This window comes from Aulostomus chinensis, chromosome 16 (genome assembly GCF_037954235.1).
Source record: "Aulostomus chinensis isolate RoL2024-O1b breed Wild chromosome 16, RoL_Achi_v1.0, whole genome shotgun sequence".
Classification (NCBI taxonomy): domain Eukaryota; kingdom Metazoa; phylum Chordata; class Actinopteri; order Syngnathiformes; family Aulostomidae; genus Aulostomus; species Aulostomus chinensis.
In genome coordinates this window covers 13579537-13593788 of record NC_141335.1, presented here as the reverse complement: position 1 = coordinate 13593788, position 14252 = coordinate 13579537, and the positions used below count along the sequence as shown (strand labels likewise).

The 14252-nt window shown below is 41.8% G+C and overlaps 2 protein-coding genes across 4 annotated transcripts in view; one reads left to right on the top strand and one right to left on the bottom strand.

The window, feature by feature from the left end:
• The first annotated feature begins 745 nt into the window (after positions 1 to 745).
• On the top strand, positions 746 to 8710 carry vstm4a (V-set and transmembrane domain containing 4a). The gene is made up of 8 exons (XM_086180441.1): positions 746 to 988; positions 1958 to 2410; positions 6090 to 6143; positions 6233 to 6340; positions 6427 to 6460; positions 6548 to 6696; positions 7276 to 7337; positions 7961 to 8710. Exons 1-8 carry the CDS (start codon positions 940 to 942, stop codon positions 8111 to 8113), a joined length of 1062 nt encoding a protein of 353 aa, XP_086036567.1. The 5' UTR covers positions 746 to 939; the 3' UTR covers positions 8114 to 8710.
• Positions 8711 to 11008: 2298 nt separating this feature from the next.
• The window catches only part of wdfy4 (WDFY family member 4), a 44938-nt gene continuing 41694 nt past the window's right edge, over positions 11009 to 14252 (bottom strand). For all 3 annotated transcript variants that reach the window (XM_086179932.1, XM_086179930.1, XM_086179931.1), the window contains exons 58-63: positions 13779 to 13937; positions 13531 to 13710; positions 13106 to 13288; positions 12026 to 12122; positions 11363 to 11492; positions 11009 to 11268 (exon numbers count right to left, since the gene is read on the bottom strand). In XM_086179932.1, coding sequence (XP_086036058.1) covers positions 11205 to 11268; positions 11363 to 11492; positions 12026 to 12122; positions 13106 to 13288; positions 13531 to 13710; positions 13779 to 13937 — 813 coding nt within the window. In that variant the 3' untranslated portion in view covers positions 11009 to 11204. The remainder of the gene's footprint in view (positions 11269 to 11362; positions 11493 to 12025; positions 12123 to 13105; positions 13289 to 13530; positions 13711 to 13778; positions 13938 to 14252) is intronic.

Genomic DNA, 14252 nt, shown 5'->3' with positions numbered 1-14252 from the left:
CTGTGGCAAATTTGTCTCAGTTTCACACAAGTATAAACAGTGGTAATACAGTTAGCCTCAAAACAAAAGACTTTGACAAGGTTAGAAAGGATTAAACCACCAGCCTGAATGTGAAGTGCTCATGGCCTACATATATCCTGAAGAGTTAAACCTGTTGTGTGATTCAGTTTGGCTTTGGCAGGGTTCGAAGCGCCAGGAGAAGCTCTGCCTCAGCAGTTTGGCCTGCCCAATAAAGTAGCAGGCTTCATACCATTGGGACAGTCTGACAACCACAGCCAGAGACAAGCCCATGCCACTCTGTCCAGCAGCCAGACAGGGAGAGGTCCCAGCACGCGCACACACACACCACACACACACACACACACACACACACACACACACACACACACACACACACACACACACACACACACACACACAGTATTACTGCATGAAGAGACAAAAACAGCATATTTTGGAGATGCAAAATGGGCAGAATTGCTTGACTTTCAGAAATCATTGGGAAGATGGAAATGCATGTTCAGCACTTACATTGTATTTGTGTCTCAAGATCACACACATTGTGAAAGACGCATCCACTCACAAACAAGATTTGACCATCGTGTTGGAGTTTTGGGGTTTTAGGCCTTGGTCCAAGACTCCTCATAGCAACACAGGAAATGACATTTCCTACATTTTGCAGGACATAGAGACAGAGAAAGACATGCAGCGAGAGAGTGAGAGAGAGAGAGAGAGAACGAGAAAGAGAGAGAGCACCAGGGGAATGAGTGGGAGTTTCTAAGTGGGAACAGAGCATTTACTGTTTCATATTACACAGAAAAGAGGAGAAGAAGAGAGGAGTTAATGGTGGGTAAGGGCTCTGGTGGGTCTAGCAGTCAGGCTCTGCTTGTGTAAGTGCTGTGCATTTTTCTGGGTTTATGGATTCACTGACCGTGGAAAATGTACTTCTCTTTGGTGGTCCTTGTCCTGACTAAGCTTCTGGTTACAGGTAAGTTTACCTTGTTTAGACACATATTTGAGTGGCAACAGAGCCAGCAATCAAGAAAATGGTTCTAAATGAATAACTTGATCTACCATGTAACACATTGTGAAAGCATAGGATTTTTTAGACAATTAAGAAAACTGCCTCCTCCCAAAGTCTGACGGTGATATTACTTCATCCTGTGAAAAAAGACATTGATATTTTCTGCTTTGTAATCATTTGCTGATGTTAAAGTTTGCATTATGCTAGTTACAGTCTGGTTGTTGCTGTTGTAGTCACAATAAATAGCGGAGGACAGACCCCGAGGGAGATTTCCCCAACCAACACAAACATCAAGCAATGCAACATGAGATCCCAGATGGTCTGCATTATCTTGTCGTCCTTTTGTCTAAGCCTGTTTCGGGGTGTACCATTCTGGCAGAGAATGTTTCCCACCTGTAGATTCTTTGTGCCTGTTTATCACACATATTGTGTCCAGACTTTGTGTCTCAGCAAAGCTGACCTGACCCAGTTGGCAGCGCAATGAAACACCAGTACCTGCAGGGAGGCAAAAGAGCAGCACGCAATGCAGGATTTAGTTGTCTTGTAGTTTCTAGCCCTATGACGGAGTGACATATGATAGGACAAGCTAAAAAGCCATAAATCCCTGCAGCCACTGTGGATGTAAACGTACTTTGTCTATGATTAATTGGCAGGAAATCAAACATCTTGCAGAAATGAACTCAGATGTTTTCCATGTGGGTCACATTATCAGCTCTAGTTCATCACTAATGTAAAAGGCAGGGAGAAGTTGCAGAAACTTCAGGATCGTCTCTGTGTGTTTATACTGTGAAAGAATAATGGCTTCTTTCATAAAACAATATGAGCAAAACATACTGAGTAGCAAAATAAACAATTTACACTATGTCCAAACAAGTGTCAAAAATAAACAAAACAATGTTTTCCTTACTGTAAATGCACTTTTTGTGTCTCCAGAGGTCTGTCATGCCCTGAATGTAACAGTGGTCCCTGGGCCTATTGTGATGGTTTCTGAGAAAGACAACGTGACAATGTCCTGCCTGGTATCTCAGAGAAAGAGGAGCAGCAGTGTCCTCATCCTCCGCTGGTTCTTCTCTCCTCTGACTCCTCCTACACCTCCACCGCCCTGCTCTCCTCAGTCCACCTGTCCTCCTACTCTTGAATCCTCTCAATTCCTCATCGTGAAGATGGGCATTAAGAAAATTAAATTGTATGGGAACTACACTCGCCGTTTCCCCCAGCCAAAGTTTCGTCTCTACGAGAAAAAGGAACAAGAGGTTTATTTGTTGCGGATTTTCAATGTGACGGGGATGGACCAGGGTTTCTACTCCTGTAAAGTACAGGAGATCCGCAAACACAGGAACACATGGAGAGCATCGTCCAATGGTACAAGCACCACACAGCTGATAGGTAACTACACTGTCTTTCCCATTTCATGTGTCTGTGGCTCATGTGTGAGGGCCTAGGGCCACATTTGGTCTGAGTATGGTTGGCAGAGCTTTTCATTGAGTATTCATCAGCAATTGAAGCTGACAAAGTTGTTGGAGTCCTGAAGCATCAGGGCATGATCTCTGCTGGAGGAAAGCTCAAAGGGGACTTGAAAGGGGACATTAAAGTTGTGCGTGTTACTGTGGCAGAATTGCAAGTTTGAATGAAAGCTGTTTTTTTTCCCTCTGGGATCAAATCCATGTTAATTTGCACTTTCTTTCAATAAGCAAGTTAAAGAAATGCACCAACTTTTTGGGAAATACTCCAGTTGACCATCATCCCCAGAACCAAAAGAGAAGCTAGCTAGCCTGAATTCCTTTGTGCTGCATTAGGAAGTAACCCAGAGAAATTACCTGAACAATGCTTAACTTAGCACGATGAATAGCAGTGGGTGGGAAGTATTAGGTCACCTCCATCCATCCATCCATCCATCCATCCACGCTCTTATCCTGTTAAGGGTCGCGGGGGGCTGGAGCCTATCCCAATGGCTTTCAGGCGAGAGGCGGGGTTCACCCTGGACACTCACAGTCACACCTACGGTCAATTTAGAGTATCAGTCAGCCTCGTCCCCAATTGCAAGTCTTTGGACTGTGGGAGGAAGCTGGAGTACCAGAGAGAACCCACACAGGAACAGGGAGAACATGGAGACTCCACACAGAAAGATCTCGTGCCCGAGCTTGAACTCAAACCTGGAACCTCCTTGCTGTGAGGCGACAGTGCTGACCACTGCACCACCGTGCAGCCGTCACCTCCATCAAAAGTCATAAAATACACTTTCTCCAAAACAATCTTTGCCCACTTAATGCAACTAGGGTTGTATATAATGCTACCTATGTAATAGCAGAAATCAGTATTAGAATAACCTTAAAGCTTTGGTCAAAAAGCATTTGTTAATGACAAGAAGAGCAACTGCTTCTACTAATCATGGCCAACTTTGTAAGAGAAGATGACAAGGATTAATTCTAGACAAACAAACATCCTATGGTATGCTAACACTTCCCACCCATTACCATTCATTGTGCTAAGCTAATTACCTTCGCTCGTCTCTAGTTCCTTAGCTGTATGCTCACACCAATAAATTCATGACCACCAAAGCAGCTGGCAGCATTTATTCTCAGTGACACCTGGATCCAGGTGTCTTAGCAGCACTATGTCAGCTCTCTTTAACATTTGTACTTCATATTTATTTGTGCAGTGCTGGCCAAGGACAACAGAGGCTGAAACACAGGAAAAAAGGAGTTTCTGGTGTTCCTGTACTGACATTTTTTCCCCTGGATTATTACCTCCAAATGACTTCCCTCATTGCCACACGCAAACAGCTGAGGTTGTAAACTTGCGATGGAAATAATCAAATCTCGGAAAACAACAGTTATGAGTTAACGAGGCAAATGTGTAACATGTATTCTTCGACTCTTGCTGTAAATTGTGCTTGTGTAAGTTTGAGCGCGACCCAGTCCTCTGGCATTTCCATATAAAAACAATGAGCTCACAGAGCCAAACCACACTCCACAATATCACTCTGTGAATGAGTGTGAGGAGTAAAAGGTAGTGTGTTGCTGAGCCGGCTATAACTCTGAAATACATGACATCAGCATTCTGGGTTTACTTTTATGCAAACCTCAGGAGAAAACGTACTCAAGAATTTTGTTGCTGCGGAGCTTTTTAGCTCATGCCAAGAATCGAGAAAGAAATAATATACAACCTAGTGTTTATTAGTAAGAGTAATACTATTACTTTAAATAAAGGAAAAAGATTCAGAAGTGCAACATGTATGACCTTACAGAGCTGTACGTTGTACCTTTCACTAGCTTGATGCCAGAAGAGTCAGTTGACAGAGCCATCTGACAACGCCCTGCCCTAGATTCAGGGCAATGCCCCGCTAACGAAGCCACTCGACCTCAGGCATCTCCAAAATGCATTGACCACAAAACCAGAAACACGAGAGCTGACATTATAAGAGCAAACAAAGTGAAATCTAAGTTATAACTGTAATCCCGGGAACCCCTCCGTCTGCAGAAATGACTACACCCCACTGAGATCACTGGTCTACTTTTATTCAACAGATTATGCACAGACGGGAGACGGTTCCCACGTCCCTAAACCAGGGCTGCAGTCAGACGTTATAGTCAGGTGCTTTTCTTAATCAATCTACCGAGAAGCCATCTGCAATGTGAGTTTAATTTTATAAGGCACCGCTCTCGGGCAAAGATCTTTGATGTAATGTCTTCTGGCAAAGCAGGTAAAGCAGATGAGCATATGTGCATGATGGTTTTCAGCTTTGCATGAAAACCCGAGCAGTACACGTGGATGTGCGCGCTCAGCTCAGTAAGAGGAGCATTTGTACATCTTTAAATGTTCATGGAACGGACCGGCGAACCTGTTAACCTTCGGCCGCATGACCCCATCAAATGTGTGGTTTTAGTGCAGTTAGAAAAAAAAAAGTATGAAGATCAGATCTGCCGTCTGCTCTCACATGAGCTGTTCAGTTTTCACATCATGAAATGTTAATTGCGGCCCGCCACCCTTTCACGTGAGATGGACTTTATCATTCAACAAAATAAGAGAGAAGAAAACATACCTTTCGGTTATTTTATGGCACTGCAACATTTCGCAACTTCTTTATCCTATTCGGTTCATGAAACGTTTTGGACACGATATTTTTTTGAAAAACCACAAAGTCTTTTCAACTCTAATAAAATGTAAGCTGTGGTTTTAAGCCTTCGGGGGCGCACAGAGAGAGAAAATACATTTTGTGTTTTTGTGGCCACAAGATATTCCTCAAATTGTGGGGGCATTGAATATTATGGCCATGAACTTATCAAATTGTTGGGACGAGTTAAATCTCCTGGAATAAATTAATCAAAGAAGGCACACAACTTATATCACGAGGCCACTTTTTTCACTATTTCTCTATGCGGCTGCTGAGGGCCTTTTGTACAGCAAGATTGATGCATCTGATTCCCTCTGTAGAGTTGTGACCATTGTGGGACGAAGCACAAATTTTGTCTCTGACAATGATTAACATAATATTCATATCAGATTTGTCAAGGCAATTAGAGATAATGTGTTATCTTTTCTTATGCAAATGTTTATGTGTAATATGGATTTAAAGATATTTTAAAACTCATTATGGGAGGCTCAGACTAAGTAATTTATATCTATGGTCTTTGTTCATTCTTGTCAACCTCATCCTAAATAGTCCTACCCACTCCACACTCCATCATTCATTCATGCTGACAGCAACTTACTCAGTCACTCTTTTTCAAACCGAGAAACAAAGAAAACGGCAACATTACGAAAGAGTGACACGACCAACAAAAGGAAGCTTCAGAGCGATGGGGGAACCCCCGATCACTGTCCAGCAAACACAGCAGCACAGCCAGGCCTCTGCGTATGTGCGTGCGTGCGCGTGGACGTGTTTGGCTTGCGCTGCAGCGGCACCCTTTATGACAGTGGTTTTGATATTTCTGGAAACCACTGTGGCGGTGAGCCGGATTGGGTCAGAGCCTTCAGACAACAGCAAATTACAAAGATACTCAGGCACACTTTTCTTTCTTAAGTATACTCTTTTTACTAACTTTGGTAACTATTTTTTCTGCAGTGCACTTTACTCTTGAGGGTGATGGCAGTGAAGGATTATGGCGTTTATTAGCAGGTATGGTTCTTGTCTCTTGCTGTAATACTCTTTTAGTTCAAGAGATGTCTCGCTTCTATAAAATAACTTTTTGTATTTGTGTTTTGCAGACGTCAACATGTGTGCTGTGCTGATCTGCTCACTGGGCTTGCTGTCCATTTTCTTGTTCACCCTGGTTCTCACCTGCCAGTACTTTTACAGGAGGCACAGACTAAAAGGTCAAATCTTTTTTTTTTTCATCCCATCTTTACAGCGAATAGTTACTTTGGTTGCTTATAAATCAATATGTGTCCTTGCTCAACAGCGAGTTACCTCCTCGTCAAGTGTCCAGAAAGCAGGTAGGACATATCTTCATCAATAAGAGTGATTGTACCAATAAGTGTCCGAATGGAGATGTTCTATTAAGTGTCATCCGTGCTCTGCAGCTCAGGAGAGACTGTAACCAGCTCCAGCAGTTCATCTAGTTCATCTCCGAGGTCACAAAGGAAAGATACGAGGCAGAAAAGTGATATAAAAGTAACAGTAAAACCACCGAAATTACCTGAAGAGCCTCCTCCACATATACCAGCGAAAGGTAACGCACAGTATTTAAACTGTTCTGCCACTCAGTTAAACTGTGAATACCTCTTATGCAGGTCGAGGGGCGACACAGCGGCTGTGGTTGGTCCACTTTCCAGTCCTGGTGTGTGAAGTCTTTCCTTCATATTTTCCCAACATATTGGAGACATTAGTGTCACAGGGGGAAGAGAGAGGCTCCGGCCCCCTGTGATGCTGCGAAAAGAAATTAGCGGGTAAAGAAAATAGCAGTAAATGAAGGTATCCAGCCAGGACAAACGCAGAAAATGATAAACCAAGGATAATTCAATTTCCATTGTGAAAACAGCATTACTGGGGAGACACCGGGAAGCAGCTTGAAAATGAAACTCAATACTATATTTGGGTGAAATCCTGCTGAGTGAAATGAGGTAAAATCAACACCGAAGCAGAAAATAACAGTTGCTGTCATAAAATGACATATTGACAAGGTTGAAAGTAAAATGAGCATGAAGGGTACTTTTTGAATTCAACCACACAAGTAGCAACACATACCATCATTGGCAAATTTATTCATCCTGGTTGCTCTGAATGAATAAAAGTCACCTCTGCTTTTTAGTACCTGTTGCTGCAAAGAGACCTCAGAAGCCCAGAAGGACAAAACCAAGGAGGTCTGCCGTTGTAAGTCATCAATTACTCCCACATCTACTGTACTTCCTTCACAGCACAAGCACGTAACATTTGTTTAATCTACTTTAGAAAGGTTTTGATTTTTTTATGCAAGAGGGATTTTGAATGTCTTAAGAATTTTATTGCCATCTCTTCATTCAGTTATGAGCTTGATAATTCTGTTTATCTTTATTACTTCTCAAACACAATTATTTATTTAGAGTGCTTCATTGGTTTTAGTTCTACAATAAAAGTGTCAAGCAAGAAGAAAACTACTCAAACTAAGGATCATGATTATTTCTGCTAAGGCTGCTCTTAAGATTTTAAGATGACACGGTTCTAAGTTAGAAGTATCTGTTTTGTGGGAACGTGGACAGGACTGTGGCCACTCTGAGGATGTAGCATAGAGGTATCCTTTTTAGAAAATGCAACCAAGAGGTTGTACTGCTAAAAACACAGAGGAACTATTTACAATGGACCTTGCGAGAACACCACAGTTCACTGAAAAAAAAGACAAAGACGAACGCCCTCCCAGTTTACATCTCTTTTCTCCTGTGGTGAAAGTCACTGTATATACGTTACAATATGCTTTATCTATGGATTAAATTCTGTCATCGTCGCCCTCTCTTTTTCAGACTCGAGCAGCACAAGAGGATACTCTGACATATGCAGAGCTGGAACTGGTCAGACCGAATCTGGAGCCTCCAGCCTCCTCCAGCCCCGACCCTGCGCCCTCCAGCTCAGACACCGTGTATGCTCAGATCCTCTTCCAGGAGAAGCAGCTGTGATTACAGCAGCTCTGGACAGATGGATGTCATGGTACTGTACCTCCTGGTGAGGGGCAGATTCAGTTCAGTGGATGACATCCGAAAAACTGTATTTATGGACTATCATTATAGCATTTAGCATTTGATTTTTGGCTGTGTGTATGCTACAGCAGTTAATGGGATAAGGGTTTTGTGGTTTTTTTCGACATCGTTCCATTCCAGCGCAGCAGTTTTGGGGTCTTATAATTCTGCCGTTTTGTTTGTTGGAGTTTCTGGCCGCTGAGCCACAAGAACATTCTGTTAACTATTCTGTATAAACTCAGGAGACTTCTTTGTCCAGGTCCTTTTTCTGCCGTGTCATAAGGCACTGTAACACTCTATTTGTAAATACATTTATAAAAACAGTACAAATAAACCAAAGTAATAAAAACATTCAATGGTTCTGACATTAATCCATGCATATTGTAAATATTCTTTATAGATGATCTAATGTGGATTCTGTTAAGTGTTTCTGGAGTCAAAAGCATGGTAAAAGACAAAAAAACCATCACACCATGTCATGCAAAACACATCCTATATAGCTACCAAAATCCCGTCTACAAATGCAAAAAATGATAAACCAAGGATAATTCATTTTCCATTATGAAACCAGCATTACTTCTCCTGTGACATTTAGGAAAATATGCTCATTAGTTCTCTAAGAGTTGGACGAGACAATTAAAACCACTCATAAACTGTATTACTAAGTAGTACTACTACTAAATTCACCAGCTCGTTACAAGTAGCTTGGCATAAAAGCTAGAACAGAGAGCAAACTGCTTGGGTTTTTTTTCTTGCTCAGATTTCTATCCCTCTCATTTTTTCAGTTTTTCAAGACAAAATGATTGGCAAGCTAACTTCAGTAGGGCTCAAATTACACAAATGGGATGCAACTAGCTGGTTAGCAGGTTAACCTCAGTAGAACTCTCAAATGAGACAAATGTGTCGAAGCTAGCTGGTTAGCATGCTAACTTCATGAAATAGCTCAGCAACACAACTCATAAACAATTTGCTTTAACTTAAAAACTTTTTTTTTCTTATTTGGTTGAAAAAACAATTTTTTTTGTTGAAATAGCATACTTGAATTTTGTATTGTGTCTTTAATTTAATCATAGGAAGTGAAGAGACAACATATTTTCGGACTGTTACATAATTATCATTGTCATGCCAAGTTGCTAGGCAGGCAAACACATATTCTCTCGCGTCCATAAAATTTACCATAAACTTGCCATTCTTATACTCAGGAGATACTCATCAGAATTGCTGGTAGGGGGATTTGGTTGTCCTCTCACAGGCTTGTTTGGGGACACCCATTTAAATAAGCTAAGCTAAGCTAAGCAGATGATGGTTGTATTTAATTTACCAAAGAAATGTCAAGGGAAAAAGAAGTGTTTTTTTTTTAAATAAACATGCAGTTTCAAAGTTGAGTCTCTTCCAATTCTGACCCAAAGTAACAAAAAAAGAGGACAGATGTAAAAGGCAAATGAGGAATTCTGGAGGCAGCAGATATTATGCTCAAGTATCCAGGAAAGGTGAAGGGTGTGGGCCATTTTGTGAAGGTCAGTGTGTGAAAAATGGGATAAAGACCGAGGTACAGGGAGAGAGAATGATGCACATCCTCACCCTTCTCTCTGTGTGAGTGGGAGAGATGGAGAGAGAGATCATCAACCCCCACAGTTCAGACTCACTGACTAGGATGAACCCGCTAATGACTACATTTATTCAAATTAGACTAATTGTAATCATGGTTAATAATTAGCTTTACAGTGCATTATAATTGGGTTAGGCTACAAGATGGTTCTGCCTAGGTGCAATAATTTATTTGATTTAATTATTCTGAAGAACCCAACGGTTTGACATTTCATATCATAAAACCAGCGGTGTAGAGAGAATGGAGATAGCTGTTGTCTTTAGAGAAGGTCATTGCTCGCTCTCTGGGAAAATTATGAGGACTATTTTCCACTCTATTAAGCTACTCCACTTAGCACAATTAGCCACACACAAAAGGTTAAAGACAGAGACCTCTTCCTTTATGATAGAGAGGAGAGAAGAAGCCAGACATTCAGGCACAGAAAGACAGCCAGTCTCCACAAGCATGACAATCTATCCTTATTTAATATAATTCTGGATTAATGTGTGGGAAGGGTCCTGTTTCATATTATCTCTTAGACAAGGTAGGTCAGATTCACCAAGAAGTGTGTTACTGAGGACCAGCAGTTATTATTTTGATCGTGTAAGAATTAACTTATCATTAGACTGAAGTCTAGTGTAATAAAAAATGTCTTCATAAACAAGCATGTGCATACAAAAAGCTGTTAGAGGCAGGAAAGCTAAATGATCACAGTTTACATCATTACAACACGATCATAGTAAATGTGGGTGATGATCATACATGAGGATGAAAAAATGTTTCAATATTCAAATGCCACATTACAAAGCCTATTGAATTTGGCGTTTTGAAATTTTTCACAACTAAACATTTTACACTGAACATGCAAGAAACACTCAACCCCTTTTGCTGTAAAACGCTGACGTGTGTGCATGCCAATGTTTGCATTCATGACAAAAGCAGGTGCCCCTGGTCTACGATTTAACTAAAAATCTGTGTTTTCTCTAGACAGCTGCTGACGGAACGCATATGCTCAGTCAAACAATTCCTCTTTTTCATCATGAAGCTCACCCACAGATTTCAGTCAGCTATATAAGCAGCAAGGGTTAATTTTACTGATTGTTTTTAAAGCGCAGTGGTATGTTTTCCATAACGCGCCTTATCCAAATTCCCCAAACCTTTTCAAAATGAAGTCATGTTCAATAAAATTTCTCAGCTGTACAGAAAATCTAATTATGCAGACTCAAGGCACAAGTAGGAAAGCTATCGACAGCCATAAGTGCTTTATTCAAATTTATTGTATTTACACAGAACTAGGTGGCAATGTAAGAAGTATAATATTAACACTTGAATTAGACAAATGAAATTTGTCACAAGAGAAAACTGAAATACATTGATGTTAGATGCCTGTTGTCTCTGAGAGGTTAAAGGTCACGCCCAGAGGCCTGCTCGTCCTGCACCCTCTTACTCACAGGTCCAGGTGAAAACTCGGCCCCAGGCATCACCTGCCAGCAGGGTAGCATGGCTTCTAAAAAGAAGAGAGCACAACGGAAGACAGAAAACACTCAAAGGAAGCAATTTAAATCTGTTATTCCCTAGAAGAGACCCGTTATTTTCCGTACCTTGACACGGCCAGCGCCGTGATCGCCGGATTATTCTTGTTGCGCCTTTGCGGCACCGTCTGATTCCTGTTCAGCTCTTGACACAGAAGCAGATGTCTCTCCCAGCCTTTAGCCTGGCTCAAGCCGCTGGCTGTGAACACGTCAGGAGAATTCTTCAATCTCCATTTGTTACATGTGCATTAAGGTGGTGCTGATCTGTGGTCAGTAGGCCATTAAAGGGAGAAAAGTCCCTTGAATATAAATGCTGATGTGTTACGTAAAGACTTGTCTCAATGTAATTTGCAAAGCATAATACTCCTATGAGGTGACGCGAGGCTGTAACCAACGTATGCCAAATTGGATCTGGGTATTATTGCTTTTTAAATTATACACGCACACACGTCAGCGGAATTACTCATCAGTGTTTACTGCCTCTATGTTTAATAACTTTATAACAGCATAATTTCTGCTAGCCCTAATGCTAGCGAGGGATGGGGTAAGCACGTTGTCTGGCTCAGAGATGAGCACTTAAAAATAATCATCTCACATTTAAGGATTTATCTAATTAGACAGAGCCAGGTTTCTTTTGGAGACACAAATCCTTACAGTTGCACTGTTGTCAGCCACCATCATTTTTGCTCTTATAAACAAAATACATCTATATCCTGTTGCCAGAAGCATTACCATCTTTCTCAGACTGTGCTGCTTGGTCTCGCCCTGGGGACACAGGCTCTTCTGGAGGGCCAGGTAATTGTGTTCTGGTGTACTCTGTCCTCCATATCTGTATGAGAGACACATAACAAGTAGCAAAATCAGACATAATTCAACATAATAACGAACACACACACACACACACGTATGCAGTGGTGTGCACACACACCCCATAACTGAAGGTAATAATAAAGTAATAATACCATTTGTGTGTGCACATGAAGTATGGGCACCCATTCCCAAGTGGATCCCAGTTTTAGAGTTTGCAATTTGATTGCAGAGAGGAAGCATATGCTTGTATTAATCCTACTGCAAACACACCTCACATTCAAACCATATGTTGTTGCTAATACCTTGATGGACATCCAAGCTGCTACTTGTAAGGCCAAAGTCATGGCTGCCGTATTTGAGTACTGCATACTATAGAATAGAACCTCATCCACTGACTTCTTAGTCCTACAGAGAGTTGCTAGAATGTGACGGACTATCATGCTAGGTTTGTTTTACCTCAAAACTCTGAGGTCAAACTGACGTCACGGCAAAGTTGACCACCAAAGCAAGCAGTGGGAAACAATTTGACAAAAAAATACATTGTTGATGTCTCAGCCAGTTGATTAAAAACCCTCATTTGCGCAGACAAAGTAGCAACATGTCTATAGGTGAACAGTATTGTGTGCATGATAGATTTAATGGGACACTAGTAAGACTTAAGTGTCGAAAAATTTATATTATCAAAAGTGTTCATTCTGTTTATGCATGGAGAAATCATTTTAAAGTTCCAGTAGAAATTTCTAACCGGAAACACAAATAAGGCAACTTGGATGCTACATTAACTAGAAAATACCTCAAACGAGGCAAACGCAGCCAAAACAAAAGTTTAAAAAAAGCAATTTTTCACAGTGACAAATGGATCTGCCCCAAATTTGGATGGATTCCTTTTCCACCAAGTTCAGTGACATTCAGCTTTAATAGTGTTTATATATTACTACTGAGAAACAGACAAATGGCACTGAAAACATGACCTCCTTGGCGGAAGTACAAAGCCAGACTCACCCGTATGATGCCATCTGCACAGCCTGTGATGATGACGTTCCTGTCATCCCACTCCTGCCGCTGTGTGAAGCTCACACACAGGATGTCTGCCTGAAGCCCATAGGATGTGTCAGTACAGGCCAACAGCTGACCCTTCATCGTCCACAGGTACAACAGAGGCCCCGCGCATGACGCAATCTCACCCTTGGACAGAGAAGGTTTTGAAATCAATGAATGCACCAAAAAAAAAAGTTGAACACACACACACACAAACACACACACACACACACACACAATGAGGATATTCATGCTGTCAACAGTGAGAATCCTCCCTTCCTCATGCTGAGAGGGGAATGGAGGGGAACATGGCTGCAGCCAGCCAAAGATTACAACCATCAGATGATGGAGGAAAAAAGGGTGACTATTCAAGGGAAGGGGGGACTTACTGTGAGGTCATTTACAGCCAGTGCTGAGATGCTGCTTGTGTGTCCAACCAACTGGGTGATGTAACTTAACTCCTCAAGATCCCAAAGAATACAGGTGAGGTCACGAGAGCCACTCACTATCATGCTGTGGACCTCAGACACCGCCAGGCATGTCACTGCGTCTGTGTGACCGTATAATGGCTACAAAGTAATACAGGGTCAGTATCAGAGATCGAGGCAGCGCAAACATATTGGGCAGCGAGACGTACTTGTCTGAGTGTCATGTGGCTGAGCTTCTCCTTGTTGACAAGTACATCCCACACACACACCACAGAGCTGCTTCCTGCTGTGATGATGGTCGTGACATTGGGACAGGCCGCACACAATGTCTCACCCCAGTCACATAGACTCTCACACACAGCAAAAATCTAGAGATGGACGCACAAACAATCAGTCAATGACACAGCGATTACCTGTGCACAATATTTCATCCCTCTTTCATCAGTAAAAAGAAAGCAGGGTCTTCTAACTCCAGTGCTTGACTTCCTGTCTTTTCCAGGACTGATTTTAAGATTTGATTTCTTGCTTTTAAGGTTTTAAGATAGCTGTCACCCCCTTATTACATCACTGCTGAGGCCGAAATTGCAGCTGCTGCCTCTGAAACAATCTCTGAAACAGTTGACCTTTACATAGAAGAACTGCTCAGATTAGAAATGTCTCTGCTAAAGTCTCACTTCCTCTCT